General features: G+C 41.7%; 1 protein-coding gene across 1 annotated transcript; it reads left to right on the forward strand.

Annotated features, from left to right (window-relative positions):
• Positions 1-8,400: 8,400 nt before the first annotated feature.
• Positions 8,401-21,676, forward strand: LOC126336879 (uncharacterized). The gene is made up of 6 exons (XM_050000986.1): positions 8,401-8,423; positions 11,994-12,247; positions 15,718-15,882; positions 17,028-17,139; positions 21,160-21,244; positions 21,478-21,676. The coding sequence occupies exons 2-5, from the start codon at positions 12,012-12,014 to the stop codon at positions 21,229-21,231; spliced, it is 585 nt and encodes a 194-aa protein (XP_049856943.1). The 5' UTR covers positions 8,401-8,423; positions 11,994-12,011; the 3' UTR covers positions 21,232-21,244; positions 21,478-21,676.
• The last annotated feature ends 483 nt before the right edge of the window (positions 21,677-22,159 follow it).

Genomic DNA, 22,159 nt, shown 5'->3' on the forward strand with positions numbered 1-22,159 from the left:
ATATTTCACAAACAATTAGTTAAAAGTAGGCACCACCATAACATTCCAAGTCGTAAAATTTCGAAGAAAATAACTGTTATGTATTAAGTTCTATATGGCCACAGCTAACAACTGTGAAAGAAAATAACTGCAAACGAAACATAAAAATCCAGAAAAACCAATGTCTGTTTTTCAAATTTGTAAATGTTTTCTTATAAACTAAAATTATTGTGTACAGGAAGTAAAGAGCTTTTTTCCTGTTTTATAGAAAGATAATAAAAATCTACTGATGATGCTGAAACTACTGTGAAACATATCTGGGAGATTAAAAAAAATGATGTTTTACTCAAGGTGGTCCTCTCCAAAAATAAATCTAACCAATGCAGGGTGACTATATTTTTTGGATGGTCAGAACACAAGTAAGGCAGTAGAGGAGCTCCACTTATGATTTACATAATATAGTGGTAGGCATCAGTTTGGTTCAGCACTTTCCCTCCAGCTCTGAGGATTTCCTCTACAATGCACTGACCACCTGCTCACAACCCCCACTACTGCTGCTTTCCTCACGCTTTCCCTGCCAATTACGCATCTGTCGGCCACACTACTCTGTGTGCCCTCTACTGTGCTGATTCCAACGATTCTACACAACCAGTAGGCACATGCACACCATTTCACTGTCCTCACTCGAGGCTGACATGACTGGCTGGTGCCAGTTGTACACTGTCTACAGCGTTCCAAAGTGGCTGGCGTATTGTTCTAAAGGGTGGCAGAAATTTTTCGAAATGAGTTTGGCTCTGAGCACTATGCGACTTAACTTCTGAGGTCATCAGTCGCCTAGAACTTAGAACTAATTAAACCTAACTAACCTAAGGACATCACACACATCCATGCCGGAGGCAGGATTCGAACCTGCGACCGTAGCGGTCGCTCGGCTCCAGACTGTAGCGACTAGAACCGCACGGCCACTGAGGCCAGTGAAATGAGTTTATCTTGGCCGTTTTGCTATCGGCGTTTGCCTGTCATATTCAGGATCGTACGTGCTCCATGACTACTAATCTTATCATCACTCCAACATGGAGTTTCCGTTGACTTTTTTTTTCATTTCCATCATTTCTTCTTCGATGTAGAGATTGAACAGTACGGGCGAAACACTACATCCCTGTCTTACACCCTTTTTAATCCGAGTACTTTGTTCTTGGTTGTCCACTCTTACTTTCCCCTCTAGGCTCTTCTACATATTGCATATTACCCATCTCTCCCTATAGCTTACCGCTATTTTTCTCAGAATTTCGACGTCTTGTAGCATTTGACATTGTCGAAAGCCTTTTACGGTTGACAAATCCTATGAATGTACCTTGATTTTTTTTTAGTCTTGCTTTCATTATCAACCGCACTTGTCAGCTCTTCCAGTCTTCGGAATTGTGTGGATGATATTTTTCCGAAAGTCAGATGTATTGAGCCGTGCGCGGCTTGCAGTCATGCCGTTTATTGCTCGTCACCTTGTTTTTGTGGTTCTGTCACCTCGTTTTTTTTTCTTTTAATTCGATTTACTGGCGTCACTAGGTTGCTGGTTTGCTTGCCCATGGGTGGCAGCAGCAGCACTTATTGATAAGTGTACTGTCGTATCATCTCTGGAGCGACCGCTAGCATTTCCAGGTCGTGGTCTGTCGAGAGTTCAGTCCGGACGCAGCAGCAGTGAAGTCGGGGACGGAGCGCCAAGGAGGTGCGGACCGCCAGCGCTCGCCGGCCTCGGCGACACTCATGAACTGTCCGACGGAAGGAGATTGCACCGGGACGACCGTTGGTCGGTCGTCCAGTTGATCGTCTCGTCGGGCGACGTGTACTTGATTTTTTGAGCGTTTCTGGGCCTCGTCACCTGGTCGTCTTGCCGGACGTGGATCGGTTCCTTTCTTGGGCAGATATATCGTGGGGGCAAGAGTTACCTCTGCATGGATGGGTCCGAGCCAGGGTGCCCGGGTCGCCGTGTCTCCGAGTTCCGAATCGACATGGAGTTGAGTCGGGTTGGAGCTGCAGTCAGCTTCCGACAGCCAAGATCCGCCCGACCGTCGCCGACACGCGTGACTTGAGTGGGAACGAACTGGGTTGGTCGTTCGGTCTGTCGTCTCATCGGACGATGTATATTTGGTCGCCGAACGCTTGTGTAAGCTCTCTGTGTGTCGAATTTATTCGTCCTTGTTGTCCCACAGTGATTGCTTTTACGATTGTTCGAGTTCTCCTGCAAGTGTGTTTACGTCGAATTGTGTGTAGATTCTGTGATTTCCACTGAGCAGATGGATGCTATCTGCGTACTGGAATAAGCAGTTGGTTGGTTGTGACAGAGGGAATTGATTAGGTTGTTGGTTGCTTCTTCAGCCGTCCCGATTGTTCAATGTTTGGCTTGGCTGCCTGTCTCACCTAAACTGTGGTTAGAGTTTCTTCCCAAGGCCGATCCTTGTAACTCTCCTGAGCGTCAGTGTTTGTTGTTTGTGATTGTCATTTTATTTGCTCACAGGTACTGTGCCAGGCCTTCAGCCGTGTATTAATATTGTCTGTTTTATGTTTAGCGCATGACCTTCAGTCGAACTTCATGACAACTATTTAAAGATTAGACCTTAAGCCGTGTTTTTATTTAAAATTCTTGTTGCTCTTTATTTAGGCATTCAGCCGCGTTTGTTTCAGAATCTGTGACTCTAATATGTAAATTGTCTGTAAGGTTTCTCTTTAATTATCTTGAATTCTTGAAACGGCCTTCAGCCGTGTTCTGTAAGTGTTTATATGAAAGTTGTCTTTAATTATTCTTGAGTAATTGTTTGGGCCTTTAGACGACAAGATACTTCAAGTTTTCTTAAGATGTTTTTCTGCTGTACTGTGTAAAAGCTTGTCTTTAAAGCCTCTCTTTTATTATGTAAAGAAAATGTTTTTATTGGGCTTTCAGCCGAATTTTTCTTAACATGGCCTTTAGCCGGAATTTGTAAATACTTGGCTTTTAAAGGATTTCCTTAGCTGATCTGAAATATTATTTCGACCTTTATCCGAGAGGATATTCTAATTTCACTTAAGTAAGGCCTTCCGCCGTACTCTAAATCCTGGTATTTTAACTTATTGTGGAGAAAGTACTTCTACCCTCAGCCGTAAATTGATCTTTGTTGTTTTAAAGAGAAAACTGTGCATTTGTTTGAGGAATAAAGTTGTGTGTGTTCTTGTATAACTAACAGTAATTGACCATGGCCCCTTTCCACAACCTGATCTTCTCTGTCCTTCGAAACCAGATTTCAGGTATGTAGCCATTCTATACACCGACGTGAATAGGCGTTTTTTTTGCCACTTCCCCCAATGATTTTAGAAATTCTGATGGAATGTTACCTACCCCTTCTCCCTTATTTGGTCTTAAATCTTCCACAGCTCCTTTAAATTCTTATTCTAATATTGGATCTCCTACCACTTCTAAATCGTCTCCTCTTTCTTCTTCTACGACAATCAGTCAAATCTGCCCCCTCATAGAGGCCTTCAACGTACTCTCCTCTGCATTTAACAGTGGGTACGCCTTTCAATCCAGAATCTGATTTCGGAAGCTCTGTTTGACTGTGATGTATTTAATTGAAATGTTCTCGTATCTCACGGCTTTTCCGAGTATACCTCCGCCTCTTGTGATTCTTGAACAGAGTATTCGCCGTTACGAGCTGAAATTTATAATTTTTACGAACACTTTTCTTGGAGAACATCGTTTTTATTACTTATTAATGAACATAAACAGTCACAACCGCAACTGCAGTTAGCGTTTGTGGAGTTACAGAGCTTGCTCCGTTCAATGACAGGGTCTACCAGCGTAGTGTAAGGTCTGTAGGTTGTGTAAAACAGACCGAAATTGGTAACCTCTAAAACATTATTACGGTTGTGACTGTTCATATTCATTTTTGAGCTGAAATTTATTACAGAACTCAATTAGTTCTTACTCTCTCTCATTCCCTGTCCTAAGCCCGTATTCTCTTGTAACCTTTTCTTCTACTTCTTCACTTGCAACTGCATTCCAGTCCACCATGACTATTAGATTTTCATCTCCCTTTAGGCATTGTACTACCATTTCAATGTCCTCATATACTTACTCGGTCTCTTCACCTTCAGCTTGCGACGTCGGCATGTATATCTGAACTATCGTTGTCGTTGTTGGTTTGCTATCACTGAACTGTTCACTGTAACGCACTCTCTGTCCTACCATCCTCTTCATAACGAATCCTCTCCATTTATACCTTTTTCTGCTGCTGTCGTTATTACCCTATAATCATCTGACCAGTACTCCTTGTCTTCTTTCCATTTCACTTCACTAACCCCTACTATATCTAGCTTGAGACTTTGCATTTGTCCGCAGCTCGTGGTCGTGTGGTAGCGTTCTCGCTTCCCACGCCCGAGTTCCCGGGGTCGATTCCCGGCGGGGTCAGGGATTTTCTCCGCCTCGTGATGACTGGGTGTTATGTGATGTCCTTAGGTTAGTTAGGTTTAAGTAGTTCTAACTTCTAGGGGACTGATGACCATAGATGTTAAGTCCCATAGTGCTCAGAGCCATTTTAACCATTTTTGAACTTTGCATTTCCTTCTTCAGATTTTCTAGCTTCCCTTCATCGTACAAGCTTCTGACATTCCACGACTCGTAGAACGTTATCTTTTCGTTGGTTATCCAATCTTTTCCTCGTAGTCACCTCCGCCTTGGCAGTCCCCTTCCGGAATTCCGAATAGTGGACTATTCCGGAATCTTTTGCCAATGAATCATGCCATTTTTTTCTATTACAGGCCAGATGTGCTGTGGATACACCTTACGTGTCTTTACTGCTGTGGTTTATTGCTTTCTGCATCCTTATGTCGTCGATCATTGCTTATTCTTCCGCCTTTAGGGGTAGTTTCCCACATCAAGGACAAGAGAGTGCCTTGAACCTCTGTCCACTCCTCTGCCATCTTTGACAAGGCCGTTGGCTGAATGAAGGTGGTTACTTACGCCAGAATTTTTCATTGCTGATTATTAATCATAATTTAAGCTGTGTGGCGTTCGTGCCCAGGATCAATGACGTTTTGATTAACGTTTTAATCAAAGACGCTATCCTTTGACCACGGGTGGTCTTACACCAGTGACCAGTGGGTGGCCTACAAGGCCCTTGCACGACTGATTCTTCAGTATTGTTCTTCAATTTGGGATCCTTGCCAGATGGGACAGATGGAAGAGACAGAGAAGATCCATCTAAGATCGGTGCATTTCGACAGTATGGACTCTTGGGCTGTGTGGGAGGCTACAGTCAAGCTCGTATCCCACAGCTATCTGGAGTGTCTCCAGACGCGTTTTCTCAGGTCAATGGGGCTCAGTTCGAAGCGGAAGACAATTCTACTCCAGTCAATGAGATTCCAGACCGAAGACGTTTCGGGAGACGCATTGGACAGGGTTGGGGTACCAACGTTATGTTTACGTTCATGGTAGTCCATTCTAAGCATACGTTTCAGCAAGATAAACGTCCGCTCGCACGCGGCGAGAGTTTATACTGCTTGTCTTCGAGCTTGCCAGACCCTACCTTGGCAGATAGGTCGTCGGATCTCTTCCCAGTTGAGTACATTTGGAACACTGTTGGCAGGGCCCTGCAAAAGTGTCAAAATTTTGACCGCTTAATGCGCCAATTGGACAGAATTTGGCACGACATCTCTCAGTAGAACATCCAACAACTCTGTCATTCAGTGCCAAGCCGAATTGATTGTTTAGGGGCCAGAGGTGGGCCAACTCGTTATTGACTTGCTCACTTTGTGAAACATTTTCTCTTGAATAAATCATCCAATTTTTCTGAAACTGTAATCACCTGTTCATCTGTAAATATATGCCACACCTTTTTATTTTCGTTCCATTCGGATACGTCCTTCGTGGTGCTTGTTTTTTTTATCTTGCAGTTTCTTTCATAGTGTGAGTGAAGGAGAATTAACTAATGGTATTTTTTACGACATTGAAAACTCGTTTAATCAGAACATTATTTCTTGTGTACTTTACTCACTTTACAAACACTCGGGGTATGTGACTTAAACCACAGGTCTTAAAATTGTTTATGGTATTCACTTTTTTATTTAACTAATGGAGCATCTGGTGTTGTCTGGGTATTTATTTATTACAGTCTTCTATTGGTTCCCCCTCTTCTTCCTGCTGCGTCTCTGTCAGTTTCCTCCACTATCTCTCTATCCATCCACTCCTACTGCCTCTTTCTCTCTGTCTGCTTTTCCCTCTTCTGTCCATCTGCTCCTTTCCCCTATATGTTCCATCTTCCTCTCCCGGTATACCGTGCCAATGTCCTCTCCCTCTCTCTCCTCAGCACCTCTACGTCCATCTCCTCCTCTTACCTCTCTCTTCCATTTCATCCTCTTCCCTTTCTGTCCACTGCTCTTCCTCTAACCCTGGTAAACTGTATGAGTACCACGTTTGGCTGAAATCGATCCAGGGACTTAACAGGCAGTTTTTGCCCTTAGATTTGCCCGTTTTCATAGGTCAGCTGTATTTCACACATATCTAACGTATTTCCCACGTGTTTGAACACTTAGTTTGGTTGTTTTTCTCTAGGAAATTCCGCCCTGCAGTTTCGTAATTCAGCAGCTCATTGTTTATGACGTCCTATGTCCTGAACTACGTAATATAATTTTGCTCGTACATTCACTGCTGTATGTGAATAGCGCGTGTATAATGAGTCTTGTAGTAAAGAAGTATTAACGTCACGCTCGATGCTGCAGTTTTAATGCATGAATATCAAAATCGCGGCAACATTCCTTTCATCATTTTGCGGCCGCTATCAGTGAGAAAAAGTTTTGCAAAGGTTTCAAAGTATATGTAAAGATTGAAGCCAATAAGTGCTCCCATTCTCTAATACTGGATGAATAAAGCCTGGGTACTCACGCGACGTGCGTTGCACTTCTTCCTCACCCCCACAAGTGTGTACCACGTTTGATTGAAATCTGTTTATAGGTTTAGGAAGGTGTGGAATGTACACACATACGTACATTTTTATAAGATTATAGATAACACAGCACTGGTCGGTAAGACTGGTCTATTACCTGTGATGCAAGTGCGTGTTCATAAAGATATTTTCAAAATATCTTAAACTTTGCTGAAACTAGTATTCATACTAGAAACATTTACCATTGCAATTAACGCCCATACAGTATCCGAAGGGTTAGGAATTTTGTTTCTGTGCCTGGGTCATGGAACATTTGAAATAATTGAGAAAGTCCTGCAGAAGAAGAGACTGTCAATGCGTGAGACAGCAACACTCATAGACAGAAACAGGTAACAAATCCCTTGCATCGTCAGATCATGAATATACGAGGATCAGATTTAGGAAGAAAGTTTTTTGGGCCTGCCGTAGTGGCCGAGTCTGCTTCAGTCTGGAACCGCGCGACCACTACAGTCGCAGGTTCGAATCATGCCTCGGGCAGGTGTGTTACGTTTAAGTAGTTCTAAGTTCTGGGGGACAGATATTCTCAGATATTAAGTCCCATAGTGCTCAGAGCCATTTGAACCATTTTTTAAAATTTTTTGGTCTGAGAGTTCGATTATTTGTGTAACTGCAAAAGGCAAACAGTCGTCGCCGTGGAGGTGGTACGAACATCATAGAGTTTGGCATGTTCCGGTTAGAGGTCGTATTCCGAAACCTTCGTCCGGCTTGACAGCCAGTTCACAGTAACAACTATACAAGTCGCATCGTTTGGCGTGGAATTGGAATGATGTGGCAAATTTGGATGTTTCTGGAATGCAAAAGTTGTATTAATGATAAAATTCACAGAAGGCAATAGGGAAGATTGTGTATTACGTTCTGATCTGGGGGCGATCTACAGATTGCAATGTTTGAAAAAATACATCAGACTCAAGATTGCATTTAAATATTTATTTTGAATAGACTGATTTAAATGCGATCTTGGCTCCGAAGTATTTCTTCACTTATTACGATAGGAAAGAATATGCGACCAGTCGAAGATAGAAACAGGCACTATTACTTTTTAGTATGCCACCAAGCCTAACATTAAGCTGTTTCTGATAGGTTAGCTAAGTTCGGTGTCACTAATTTCTCAGTTAGACCTGAGGGAATTTCTTCGTCTTGTATCTTACTCAGCCTTCCTTCTGTATCACTTATTACCCAGGTGGCGTGTGAAGATGACTCTCTGCATGGAAGATGAGAGATCATCCCAAACCGCTGCGTACGCTCTCTGGGCAAGAAATATATGCAACGTCATAACTGTCACAGCGTTTTTTAAACAGGTGCTCAACATTATTCTGCTTTTTTTTTATTTGCGTTCTGAGTGGATTTCATACAGCCATCACGTGCGCAAGATAACACGGTGTTGGAAAAACACTTGATACTTATCGCACAAAGGATGTATATATATTCCTCCGGCACTGTTGTCCAAACTATATCCGTCAGTTGACTGAGAAAAAGGTAAGGATGACATCGCTCCTGCACTTCTACTGTATTCACTTTACTTCAGTGCCATCGCCGCATATACATTAGGGTGCAGAAACTAACAACGAAAGTAGCTGTCGTATGGTGTATCAAGTAACGTAGATCGATGAAACTTGGACCGTCCGTAGTAAGAACTGCTAAATTATAGTACAAAAGGTAACTGAAAGAAATGAGCAATGAGACGAACATAAATGACACATTTATGCAAACACAATAATTACACTATGATTCATGATGTTTCTTACGACATTACAGAAGGCGGGACTTGGTACTCTATTGGGCACTTGATCGCAACGGACGGCAGTGCATGGCCTGCATCGTGTTACCATGCTGACCACAAGACTATAAAGGAGTTCTTGTCGTAGGACGTTCCATTTATCCACCAGCTCGGTTGGATGGTCGTTAGTGCATGCGGACGTGCTGCTACATGTCTCTCCAACGCTATCCACACGTGCTCGATGGGATTTTAGTCGGAGCGAGGAGAGGGGGGGGGGGGGGGGGGAGGACGAGCAGGCCAGTCCATTCGTTGAATATCCTCTCGTTCCAAGAACTCATCCAACTGCGCTGTTCGATGCGGTAGCTCGTTGTCATCCATGAGAGTTACTCAGGGCTGAATGCACTCCGGAAAGGCCCACTTGGGGAAAGTGTTTAGTGTCACAGTAACGTTGACAGGTGAGTGATTCGTGTTCAAAAATTTGGAGGTCCCTACACCCATAAGCATTATCGATCCCCATACCATAGCACCTGGTTCACCAAAACTTTCATGTTCGACAATGCTGAGCATAACCCTCATATGGCGACAAGTGGGAACGGGTAATGCAGCCAAGTACATTGTTGAGCATCATGGATTGGCCTCCCATTGAGTACTTGAGGGATGCGTTGGGGAGGTGTGCACCAGCGACCATGCAGCAGTTGTCAATGGCACTGATGGAGAAATCGAACGCCTACCACAAGAACTCCTTACCAACGTTGTGGACAGAATGGGAACACGTTGCAAGCCTGCACGGCCGTCCGTGCTGATCTCACACCTATTAAGAACCATGTCCCGCCTTTTGTAATGTTCAGGGAATCATCTTGAATTTCTGTAACTGCAGAGTAATTGTTGTTTTTGAATGGAGCTATCATTTCTGTTATTACTGTGCATTTCTTTCAGTTACTTTCTGTACTGAACTGTACTGTACTATACTATACTATAGTATTTCTTATCATGAATGGATCAAGTTTCATAGAGCTACTTTACTTGCCAGTGACACATCATGCGAAGGTTACTTTCTTCCTTAAGTCTCCACACCAGTGAAGTTGAAAGCTGATAGATGTTAATGTTGTTTTCTACTATCAAATTTCCGTTCTATGATAACATTTTTGAGCGTTTCCCTTTTGAACAGCTATCCACACTATGTGTATGTATACTCTGAATTGTCAAAATAGCCTGCAGTATTGAAATGGCTGCACAGGCACGTTCCAGAAGACAACAAATAAGAAAAAAAAAACATTGCCACTCGGAACAAATATAAGCGTTTGACTAACGGGTGTTGCGTAGCCATTTGAGTGTTCGACTGCCTGCTGTGAGTAAGATCGCTGCAGAACTGAACGTTGACTGTCAGGAAACCATTCCCATTGGAACTTTATGGTGACAAATGAAACGCTTAACTTTTGAACAGTCGTGACTGCCTCGACTCTTTTGCCTTCCCATGAGGTCTGTCCACTTTGCGTGCGCTGGATGATGTTAACAACCATGTTGCTGCTCTCTGATCGGATATAACAATAATTCTGGGCCAAGAAACGCGTTCATCGAATGTGGGAAAAACTTTTGGTAAATGGTTGACGATCCAGGACACAGCACGTCGGAAAGAAATGACAACAGGAGGACAATCATAGGTATAACATACACCATATCGGCGAGTTCGGCAATAATGGAAATGTGTGGCTAAAGTTATTGAAAAGGATGTAAGGATAACTGATCATTTTATACCACATAATTTGATATCAAACGTACAGTTCGGCTTTGGAAGTCATTTAACAACTGAAAATGCTATGTCCTCTTTTCTCTGTGAGGTACTGGGTGCGTTAAACAACGCTAGGCATATTTTTCGATTTAACTAAGGCGTTTGATTGTGTTGGTCACAAATATTGCTCCAGAGGTTGGAATTGATTCACCCCTTACTTTAACAACAGATAGCAAAAGCTCATTATTAAAAGATCATTATTCTCAGTGCTGAGAATGGCTGTGATATAGGGTCTGAGTCGGGTACAGTCAAATGGGGGTGCCCCAGGGGTCAGTGTTGGGGCCACTCCTGTTCCTTATTTACATAAATGACATGCTAGTATTACTGGTAGCTCTAAAATATTTCTGTTTGCTGATGACATTAGTTTGGTAGTAAAAGATGTTGTTTACAACATTGGCTCGGTTTCAAATAGCGCAGTTCATGACATAAGTTCATGGCTTGTAGAAAATAAACTAACACTAAAGTTCAGTGAGATTCATTTCTTTACAGTTTCTGACACACAATTCAACAAAAACCGACGTTTTGATTTCACAGAATGGGCATATGATTAGTGAAACTGAACAGTTCAAATTTCTGCGTGTTCAGATAGATAGTGAACAGTTGTCAAAAGCCCACGTTCAGGATCTTGTACAAGGACATAATTTTTACGATACGAACGTTACCGGAAGTAAGTGATTGTTCGTTACGAAAATTAGTCTAATTTGCTTATTTTCATTAACTTACGTCGTATGGTATTATATTTTGAGCAAATTTTGCCATTTTTAAAGCACATTGTTGCCTCAGAAACGGACGTGGTCTAAGTTGGCGAACCTCATGTCGACCCCTGTTCATTAGTTTGGGTATTTTGAAAATGGGCTCTCAATATGTCTATTCTTTACTGTCGTTTCTTGTTAACAATATCAGCTTATTCCCAAGAGTAAGCAGATTTCACTCAGTTAATACTCAGAAGAAACCCAGCCTGAATTTGGGTCGGACTTCCTTAACTCTTGTGCAGAATAGGATGCAGTATACTGCTACATCCATTTTCAATAAGCTGTCACAAGAATTAACAAAAATTCACTCCTATTCTCTTGAGGAGTTCCTTGAAAAATAAGCTGATTCTTACGTTGTATTGTTGATTGCGTTTACGTAAGCTTATGGCTTTACTTCTGGGTTCATTAACATATTATTTTTATCTATTATTACTCTTATGTTGAAATTTCATGTACTAACAAGCTCCACGACTTTGGAAATTTGCTCGTCCATTTGATCCTACGGATCGTGACGTGTAAATAAATAAAATAAGAAAAAAACGATCTCGTGAACAATCAGAGAGTTACCTTATACTCCACTCAGATACATTCCCACTCTGAGACGTTCTTTATCTGTTTCATTCAACAGCAACACTCAGCTTTTCAACTGAATGTTTTGATGGCTGAAAAGCTGTGAAGAGTGATGTTTGGAGCAAAGAGGTTAGGTGAACTAGACAGAAACTACAAGCTACGACCGAAAACGGATTTTACATTATATCAGTTAGTAATGAAAGTTGCTATGTTTGCAGGTTACAACCTTCACGAGAATGAGGACGTCTGCTTACGTTGCTGTGCTGGCGCTGCTGTTGGGCAGTGTGACGACTTCCGACGAGCATGATCGCAGTCACCTAGTCGAAAAGCTGCTGCGCCTCGGCTCTGGACAACTTGCTGCAAAACTGCTACCAGGCCTTAAACTCACTCACGTCGGTGATGTTAGACCCATTTCCGGTGACGACGTGGAAGTCAGCCGACTCTCCTTCTCACTGGACTCCACAACCCAAGAGTGAGTACAACATTTGCAGAAAAACATCGTTTCGATATCTTGAACCATTTAGGAGATATGACGATTGTTACGAACACATAATTCGCAAGAAAGAGATTTTCACTCTGTAGCGGAGTGTGGGCTGATATGAAACTTCCTGGCAGATTAAAACTGTGTGCCGGACCGAGACTCGAACTCGGGACCTTTGCCTTTCGCGGGCAAGTGCTCCAACATCTGAGCTACCCAAGCACGACTCACGCCCCGTAGTCATAGCTTTACTTCCGCTAGTACCTCGTCCCCTACTTTCCAAACTTCATAGAAGATCTTCTGCGTTGGTACAGCACTCGTGGCTGCCGCATCGCGGTCGCGAAGTGGGGCCGAGGCAGTGCCAGTCAAGTTTTACAGTCAGACGATAATTCAAGGATTTGTACTTTCAGCTTGTCGATGTCCACTATGGACAAACGGTAGTTACTGTTATTCTGGAGAAGGTTTGGTTATCCCGACTGAGACCTAGGTCAATTCTAGGTAGACGGTGCAACTGAGGCTGTTGATTATTAAAACTAAAATTAATATTTATACAGTTGCTAACAGGGCCGCGAAATGTTGAAGTTATTCTCTGTTTACTATTCTTGTTTACTATCTTCTGTTTACTATTCTTGCCAGCTGCACAGTGAAATTGTGCTGCAGCTTCACACAATCATCCATCGGCCACCATAGTTTACAGTTTTTCATTTTTCGTCGATACCTGTACAAATATCGATTTGAAACCAGTCTGTACATCTCCTTCGTGGTGCGTTGGTTTTTTTGTGTGTATTATGACATGCATGTCCGGTAGAACAGACACTGTAACGATTCAAAACTGTACGAAATACTTCGAAATTTATTCGCTGAGCTTTGATCCCTAATATCAGTCGTATTCTGTACAGACCTATTACATAATATTGGCATACGAAAATCTGTGCCAGTCCTGGTCTGGAAATTGGATGTCCCATTAAACACGAGTGGTATCCTAAACCAGTTTGGCTGTCTACGCACGTTCCCTAGACAGACCCAGAGCTCCATACGCCACACTCTACATCCTTATAACTTAATAAAAGTAATCTTACAAGCATTAGGTGATGAATTTGATGAGCTACTATAGAAGGATGTTGACAGTGTGAAGGATGTAGATCTGTGTCGGTCCGCTAACAGTAAGTAGAAAAGCCTGTCTCGATTCCGGGTCTGCCATAAATTTTCATATGTCAGTATTGAAAAGTAGATCTATATCTAATACAGCCTACGCCAGGAATTCGCAGCCAGCGAATATATTTCAAAATATATTGAAATCAAAGATGTATACCTACTTGGAAAACAAATATTTTGCACTGAAATTGGTGAGCAATGTTGCTCTGATATCATCGCCATTATCATCATCAGTTTGCTTAAGTGTTCCTGCACTTTGGCCGAACAATTATACTGAAATCTGCACGTCAATGGGTGTCACATTACAGCTTGATGCCTTAAAGGAGCTACCAGTATTAAATGGTTTAATGCGAGTTTTCAAAATCCTAGTTGAGACATTGTCCCTGTCTGAATCAGGAACCAAGGACGGAAGGAAGATACTCATCTTGTCCCGTCGATAACGGGGCCATTAGCTACGGGCCCAGGTTTAGATTAGACGAAAGTGTGAACGAAACTCTCCGTGTCTTTTCAGTGCAACCAATTTTTAGTGCAACCATCCTGCAAATTGCATGAAAAGATTTAAGAAAATTACGGATATCTGGATTGCCTGACAGGAATTTTAACCTCACTTGTCCCGTAAACGACTCTAGGGCCTCAACGACTCCATCACCTTTCTCGAATCATGTTCCCATGCCCAGCATTGGACATCTCAGTTCGTGCAAACCGCACAGTAGCTCATTTGCCCAACGTGCACAGTTCTTTCATAACCCAGTGAACCGTTCACTGTAGCAGCGATGGACTGGAACAAAAGCCATATGCAAGACATAAGTCTAGCAGCTTCTACATTAAATTTTAAGTTAAGCCAATGATGTCTTTCGTTTATTTCGGAGAAAGCATGTTATGTCTCACGGGTGACACTACGAAACGACCATCAACTACTTTTATCATCAAAATTCATCCTAATGTCTTCTGAGTAATGTACCTCGTACATGGTGTTACGAGGAAGTGGTAAATTCTGAAGTAATTATCACAAAGGTAAAGAAAATTAATTTCGAAGCTTTATCATTGAGAATAACTTGTGAATTACAGCCTATTAAGTGTTGCCATTAAAAAGGCTTTGCAAAGTCCTACATCAGTTGAAACTTATGCCCATTTGGGATGAAATTCCGAAATGTTGAAAGACAATTCGAATCACTTCTAACGTTTTTTTTTCAGTCTTAGTTCTCGCCTCAGAAAGTGTCGTTGAGCTAGAGGTAGACCCGCTCCTTTGCTTTTGAACATGCTCAGCTACAAAAGTCTTTATCATATCTATTTTTCCTTCAGATGTTTCTTCGTTGTATTCCCTCTGTCACCCGCAAAGAAGTAATCACACCAGTCTCCAATCTTTATCCAGTGAATTCGTCGTTCATGTAACTGACGAGAATTTTCATGTCCCCAATACCGAAAAATCGGTTTCTTTAGATGTCTAGTGATACAAAAAGGAGTCTCATCCACGAAAAGATTGTCGACAAAATTGGGGCAGTCTTTAATTATTACCATAATTTTTCACTCAAGTGTTGTATTCATATGGTTCCTGTTCAACTTGAATTTTATGGGGGTTAACCTCCGGATCAATGCACAGTACCACGGGCCATTATTAGGCTTAGATTTAACGTAGCCACCTTCTTCCTTATACATTGCCGAGGGCTCTCTCTGTTTGACGCCCGAACTGTTTTTAACTTTTCCTGGGTTTCGTACCATACTTCTACCTCTTGATGAAGTCCTTTTTGTAGCCGTGCATATCTTCTCGGAATTATCAATCCATGTTTTAATGACGTGGCGAGATGGAACGCGACCATGCCGTCCTGAATTATAACGAAGTCGTAATTGCCCAAGAGCAGCAGTCAGGCTGTCGCCAGTCTTATGAAATGCTTTCACGCAAATGCACGTTGTGACACGTTCCACTGGTTCACTACTATTAAATGGCAAGTACTTTCCCGCAAAGAGATGCCGCTTCCATCTTTATACCAACACATCAGGGCTGCCACTACTACTTTCAATATTTCCCAGTACCTCACTACATATAGGTACGTACGCCACCCCACTGTATCATGCCCCATGAGCAGGCTCCTATCATGTCTTCACCGAACACGAACAGTTATAGATTGTCAGTCCGCTAAGTTGAAATAAATCATTAGCTCCAGTCTTTTAGATTCGATCTCAATGAAAGATATGAACAGTTGGCGGGATGACTTCACTGTGACTGTCTCATCACATGTAGGTTTTCACTGTACAGATATTTTTTCCAGTGAGTAGTATTTCACTTATGATACCCCTACGCTGTGTTTCAGTGTGGACGGAGTTCTGAGTGACCTTACCATCTCCGGAATCTCATCGCTTAAAGTGAAGAGAACCGGCAGAACCATCGAAGTTAGCGGAGACATCACTATGGAAGGAAACTACGAGCTGGCCGGCACTGTGAGAGAGGGCCGTTTGGACGGGGCAGGAGCAATCAGGTGAGTCAATTATCAGTTCTTCTCCGGCGCATAATCTATTTACTTGCCCAGTAAATCTAAGAATGTAACAAGTAGACGAGGCCGATAAGGCAATGGCGCGCACCGCATCTTCTAATTCGATTCGCAGTTGTCGAAAATATTTACATTAGTATTTTTCCCTGAGAACACTAGATATATTAAGACATCTATCAGACTGTGTGACAATGTTTCGAGTTAAATTTTATACCTCTCTGCTGTGCATAATGGAATAAGAACATGTAACACAGTTGAGCCTGCCTTTTCTTTAGAACTTGGACGATAATCTCTTCGTTTCCCTTCACGTCCTGCCCCCTCTAATCCATATCTAGAACTGCATCATAAAAATGGTAGTTAACTGCACAGGAGCCATCACAGTTAATCCCCATGTACAGTTAGAAACATAAAACGCAACGCAGAGAAAACGCATACGAAACGCAAACGAAACCTCACGAAAGTGACGCATTAAGTTTCTATTCGAAATACGATTATGCATGCAGTGGACGAGCACGTTATCAAGCGAATTTCCTTGAACTTTGCCAAGAGGCAAAGCCTGCGGAGTTCCACCGTAGCCAGATTAAAACATGTGCAAATGTTTTGACCAGTGGTCATAGCAAATGCATACTTGAGTGAACTCAGATCATGCTACTTTGAAAGAGGCCAACATTAAGAGAACACATTTGATAAGAAAGCAAATTTGATGCATCATTTTCATATATTTTATGTCAGACCCTACACAAGAAGTTTTCCACAAGAACGTATAAGCTTCTCTACTGTCAGTGAGCCCATTTTGATGAACCTGTCCACTTAAATGCAGAAACCAGTGGATCACGAATGTTTCACGAAACATACGAATGCATTTTAATAAAGCTAGTCGTCTCACTTCTTCTGTGTCAACGAAGAATATTAAGTGTCTGTGATATCGAAAACTATAGTCGTATGAACTTCGAAAAGACATAAAAATAGGTTTTTCAGTCAATTGTTCGTTGTTTTAGGTCATTTCCTGAAGATCTGTAGACTCTTTTAATTTAAAAAAAAATTCTCTCTCTGCTTTGGATGTAAGCCTCTACACGACACTTCAGTTTGCGTTTTATCAGCAGAGATTCAGTCTTGTGGTGTTACTGTTTCAGCATAAATGCGCCTGGTTTTCAAGCCTCAGCCACTGCAGACACCACACCGATTGACGACACCACAGCTAACGTCAACTCTGTGCAGTTATCAGTGTCTGCACCATCCGTTACGGTTAGTATTACTTGTAAATAAATGTTTCTCAGTTCATTGCACTGAGAAAAAGGGACGTCTAATTTACTTCATGATGGAACTATTATTTTGAATAATAACAGATAGTAATTCTTAGATTAAATAGGTATCTTTATGCTATCTATGTCATTATGATTGGAAACTGTTGAATGACAGAATTCGCATCGCTTCGCGATTTATTAGAAAATATCTTGTCGAGTGAGTATCAGAGTAGTGCAGGGGACCAGAGGATGTTTCTGCAAAACACTTCCCATGTCTTTTCTCACTTTCCATAAATCTATATCACTCAACGTTTTCATGATTTTCAGTATTTTGAGAATACTGACTTTGTCTCTTCGCTCCAGGTTCCAGATATTCGAGCGACAACTCTAGTTCTATCTTAAGTCCCTCTCCGGTTGTATCCTCTGCTGCTGATGTGGCCAGCAGCGATTTTCTCTTTTGTGCCAATCACTTCACCTCAGAGCAGCACTTACATAAAAACAACCTTGGTTGTTTGTTGCCTACATTCCAATCTTTGTCTTCCACTACAGTGTTTACCAGATAGAGGTTAGACCGAGACGTCTCAACACTTCTCATATCATCCTGTCCCATCTTGTAGTCAGCGTTTGCCACACACTCCCGCCCTTGTCATTTCTGTGTCACTTATAATCTTACCAGGTCACTAAATTTTCGGCATCTTTCAGCAGCACAACATATTTAACACTTCCTTTTCTTTTCTGGTTTTCTCAGTGTTCGTAGTTCACTTCATTACAATGCTGTGCTCCAAACGAACATTCTCTTAAATTTGTTTCTCAAATTAAGTACTATGTTTAATGCTAGAAGTGTTGTTTTAGCTAGTAATGTCATATTTACCTGTGCTGGTCTGCTGTTTACAACCACCTTACTTCGTGCGTAATGTGTTATTTTACTTCGCTGGCAGAAGTCCTTCGTAGACTTCCTGTTCTTGAGCTGTGATGGTAAGTTTATTCCTAATCTCATACATGTTATTCCATTTTATTTCGTCTTTCTTTAATTTACCCTCAGTCTACAGTCTCTGCTTTTTAAACTGTTCATCTGATTTAAAACGTCCTGTAAATCTTTCTCGCAGGACAGAGTGGCCGAGCGGTTCTAGGCACTACAGTCTGGAACCGCACGGCCGCTACGATCGCAGATTCGAATCCTGCCTCGGGCATGGATGCTTGTGATGCCCTTAAGTTAGTTAGGTTTAGGTAGTTCTATGTTCTAGGGGACTGATGACCTCAGAAGTTAAGTCCTATTGTGCTCAGAGCCATTTGAACCATTTTTGAAATGTTTCTCACTCACACTGAGGATAACTAAAACATCAACTAACCTTACCACTGATGCATTTTCATCCTAAATTTTAATCCCATGTCATTTAGTTTCGTCTTTGCTTCTTCTACGTGCCGGTTGGACAGCAGAGGAGAAAGAGTAAAGTTTGCCTTGCAGTCTTTTTTTAACCAAGACTTTCTCCCTTGGTCTTCCATTCTCACTATTTCCTTTTTGTTCTTATCCACATATCATATTACCGTCTATCCATATAACTTATTCCTACTTTTCTCAGAATTTCGAATAACTAGTATCATTTTAAGTTTCAGAGGGCTTTTAAATTGGGAAATCCAATGTAGGTGTTTTTTCTAAAGTCTTGCCTCCATTATCAATCACAGCTGTCTCTTTTGTGCCTTCACTTCTGCCTTGTTTCTTCGCCAGTCTCTGAAAGCTCTGTCAAACTCTGATAATATGTTCCCTATGTCACTGAAATCGACTTGTATTTCTTCTATTGTCACGACAGCACACAGTTCTTGTCCCTCGTAGAGGTCCCTAGGTGTGTGCCTACCCTTTCCATCTATCCACCCTCTCCTCTCTGTTAAACAGTAGAAATTCATTTCGCGTTCATGTTAAGACCGTTGCATTTAATGTAAACAATAGGTTCTTGATTTTCGTGCGTGCTTAGGCTTTCCTTTATACTGTCATTGCTCTTGCTAGTTCTTTACATTTTTCCAGCTTCCATTTACCCTGTCCAGTCACTAGAATATGAGCACCAATCCAAAGCCTGAATAACCACATTTTGCAGCGCAGACATCTGAGGGACGTGCAGGAAGAGAATCAGTGACGTTCTAGAAGGCATGGACAGGGACGTGGAGCCATGCGCGACTACAGTGCCGTGGCAAGCTGCGCACGGTCTCTCGTCTGAGGATCCACGCCGCGAACAGCCCGATCGAGGTGGTTCCATACATTCTCGATTAGGTTTCTGTCCCGGAAGTCTGGTAGCCAGCGAAGTTCTTTGAACTCTTCGAACTACACACGTAAAATGCGATCTGCGAGACACGTTGTGTCGTCCTGCTGATAGATGCCATCGTGCCAGGAAGAACGAATTTGACATGGTCTCCATGGATAAATGCATACTTGTGTTGATCCATTGTGCCTTCCAGAATGACGAGTTCACCCAGAGAATGCGGTAGTACTTGTAGTGAGCCGGCCTCGGTGGGCGAGCGATCCTAGGCGCTTCAGTCCGGAACCGCGCGACTGCTACGGTCGCAGGTTCGAATCTTGCCTCGGGCATGGATGTGTGTGATGTCCTTAGGTTAGTTAGGTTTAAGTAGTTCTAAGTTCTAGGTGGCAGGGGTAAAATACAGGGAGCGAAAGGCTATTTAAAATTAGTACTGAAACCAGATGGCAGTTATAAGAGTCGAGGGACATGAAAGGGAAGCAGTGGTTGAGAAGGGAGTGAGACAGGGTTGTAGCCTCTCCCCGATGCTATTAAATCTGTATATTCAGCAAGCAGTAAAGGAAACAAAAGAAAAGTTCGGAGTAGGTACTAAAATCCATGGAGAAGAAATAAAAACTTTGAGGTTCGCCGATGAGATTGTAATTCTGTCAGAGACAGCAAAGGACTTGGAAGAGCAGTTGAACGGAATGGACAGTGTCTTGAAAGGAGGGTATAAGATGAACATCAACAAAAGCAAAACGAGGATAATGGAATGTAGTCGAATTAAGAGGGGTGATGCTGAGGGCATTAGATTAGGAAATGAGACACTTAAAGTAGTAAAGGAGTTTTGCTATTTGGGGAGCAAAATAACTGATGATGGTCAAACTAGAGAGCATATAAATGTAGACTGGCAATGCCAAGGAAAGCGTTTCTGAAGAAGAGAAATTTGTTCACATCGAGTATTGATTTAAGCGTCAGGAAGTCGTTTCTGAAAGTATTTGTATGGAGTGTAGCCATGTATGGAAGTGAAACATGAAAGATAAATAGTTAGGACAAGAATAGAAAAAAAAGTGAATCGAAGCATTTGAGATGTGGTGCTACAGGCGAAAGTCGAAAATTAGATGGACTGAAAAGGTAAGCAATGAGGAGGTTGTGCGTAGAATCGTAGAGGAAGCGAATATGTGAAAAACACTGAACGGGTGAAGCAACAGGAGGATAATACATCTGGGAGTGACTTCCATGATACTAGAGGGAGCTGTAGAGGACAAAAAGTGTAGACGAAGACAGAGATTGGAATACATGCAGCAAAAAATTGAGAACGTAGGTCGCAAGTGCTACTCTGAGGTGAAAAGATTGGCGCAGCAGAGTAATTCGTGGTAGACCACATGAAACCAGCTAGAAGACTGTGAACCACCCCCCCCCCCCCACACACACACAAGAAACTTCACCTTTGATCGAACTCTGTGGAAGTTCTTTAGCCATGTGACCTCCTTTTGAGAAATGTTTGCTATTGATATGAGGCTGAGAATTTTCCTATAGCCTTAAATGAGTTGACTTCTATTATCTGTATTTCCGTGTCTGTTGGGAAAAGTTACTAGCCACAGGTAACAGGGATTACTAATGCACAAACTATTTTAAGAAATGATCTTTTTTTATCTACTTGGTATACACGTTAATAAGACTGTTAGAAGACAAATACGTACCGAAATGTTCCCATTTTCATTATTTCCCGAACGTTTAATATAGGTTTTTGGTGTTTCGTTGTTGAAAGCTATTTTTATCAAATTTTTTTTCAGATAACTTACGAGAACCTCGTACTTGACAGCTCAGGTGTAGAAGAATTTCTGAAAGACTTTTTGGAAGATTAAAACAATGAAAAAGGTAATCCAACTACTGTTGATGCAATACTTTCCACAATTTCTAATATCTAAATTTTGTATAGGCGCCTTGATTTTAATGAGAACAATGAATAACAGTATACAAGAAGAGAAGATTCTTCTATTTGAATCATTTTTTAAATAAATGTTGAATTTTTAGTAATAGAGTAACTCAAGTCTTGTTTATGTAGGTGGACAAACGATGCAGATTATTTTTTTATTTCACAATTTCTCTAGGTTACTGTGCAAAGTGCTACTGGCTGATCAAAAAGAGGAATAGCGGAAGAAGGTTTCTCATCCGAATTTGCAAAAATTCTTCACTCGTGGTGGATTGGTGTTCAACATCATGTTCATACCTCAGACTTCATACCGTGGCTGTAATTTCAATTGCATGTTGTAAGAAAATAAAAATAAAGATTTAGCAAGTAAATGATTATGAGCGCATTTCACAAGAAGTTTTTTACTACTTAAGAACTTACATAACAATTTATGTTACGAAATTCCTAATGAAATGCTGAATTGGGACACTGCAAGACAACGTGAGTCAACAGGAGAACCGATGCAGCCTTTCCGTTTATATATCAAACGGAATTAATTTGAAATTCGAACATTAGCTATTCACTTGGAATTGCCCCAAGAAAACGTGGGCGAAGGAAGACTGCTGCTACCAACGAAGGTGCAGAAGTAATGATTCTTCAGTCTGTTGCAATAAAGTGGCATTATAGGCCTCGTAAATAAACTAGAGATGTTGCTTTTAACCAAATATGCAGTGTGCGTATTCTTCATACACAGAAAACAGAAAATACGTTCCATGCATGTCTGCATGAAGAACTACAAGGTAGTGATTTACAGCGTCGTTTTGAATACTGCTTGCGGTTATCCTGTAAGATATTAATTTTTTGTTGGAATTATTGATTAC

Source organism: Schistocerca gregaria, chromosome 2 (genome assembly GCF_023897955.1).
Source record: "Schistocerca gregaria isolate iqSchGreg1 chromosome 2, iqSchGreg1.2, whole genome shotgun sequence".
Classification (NCBI taxonomy): domain Eukaryota; kingdom Metazoa; phylum Arthropoda; class Insecta; order Orthoptera; family Acrididae; genus Schistocerca; species Schistocerca gregaria.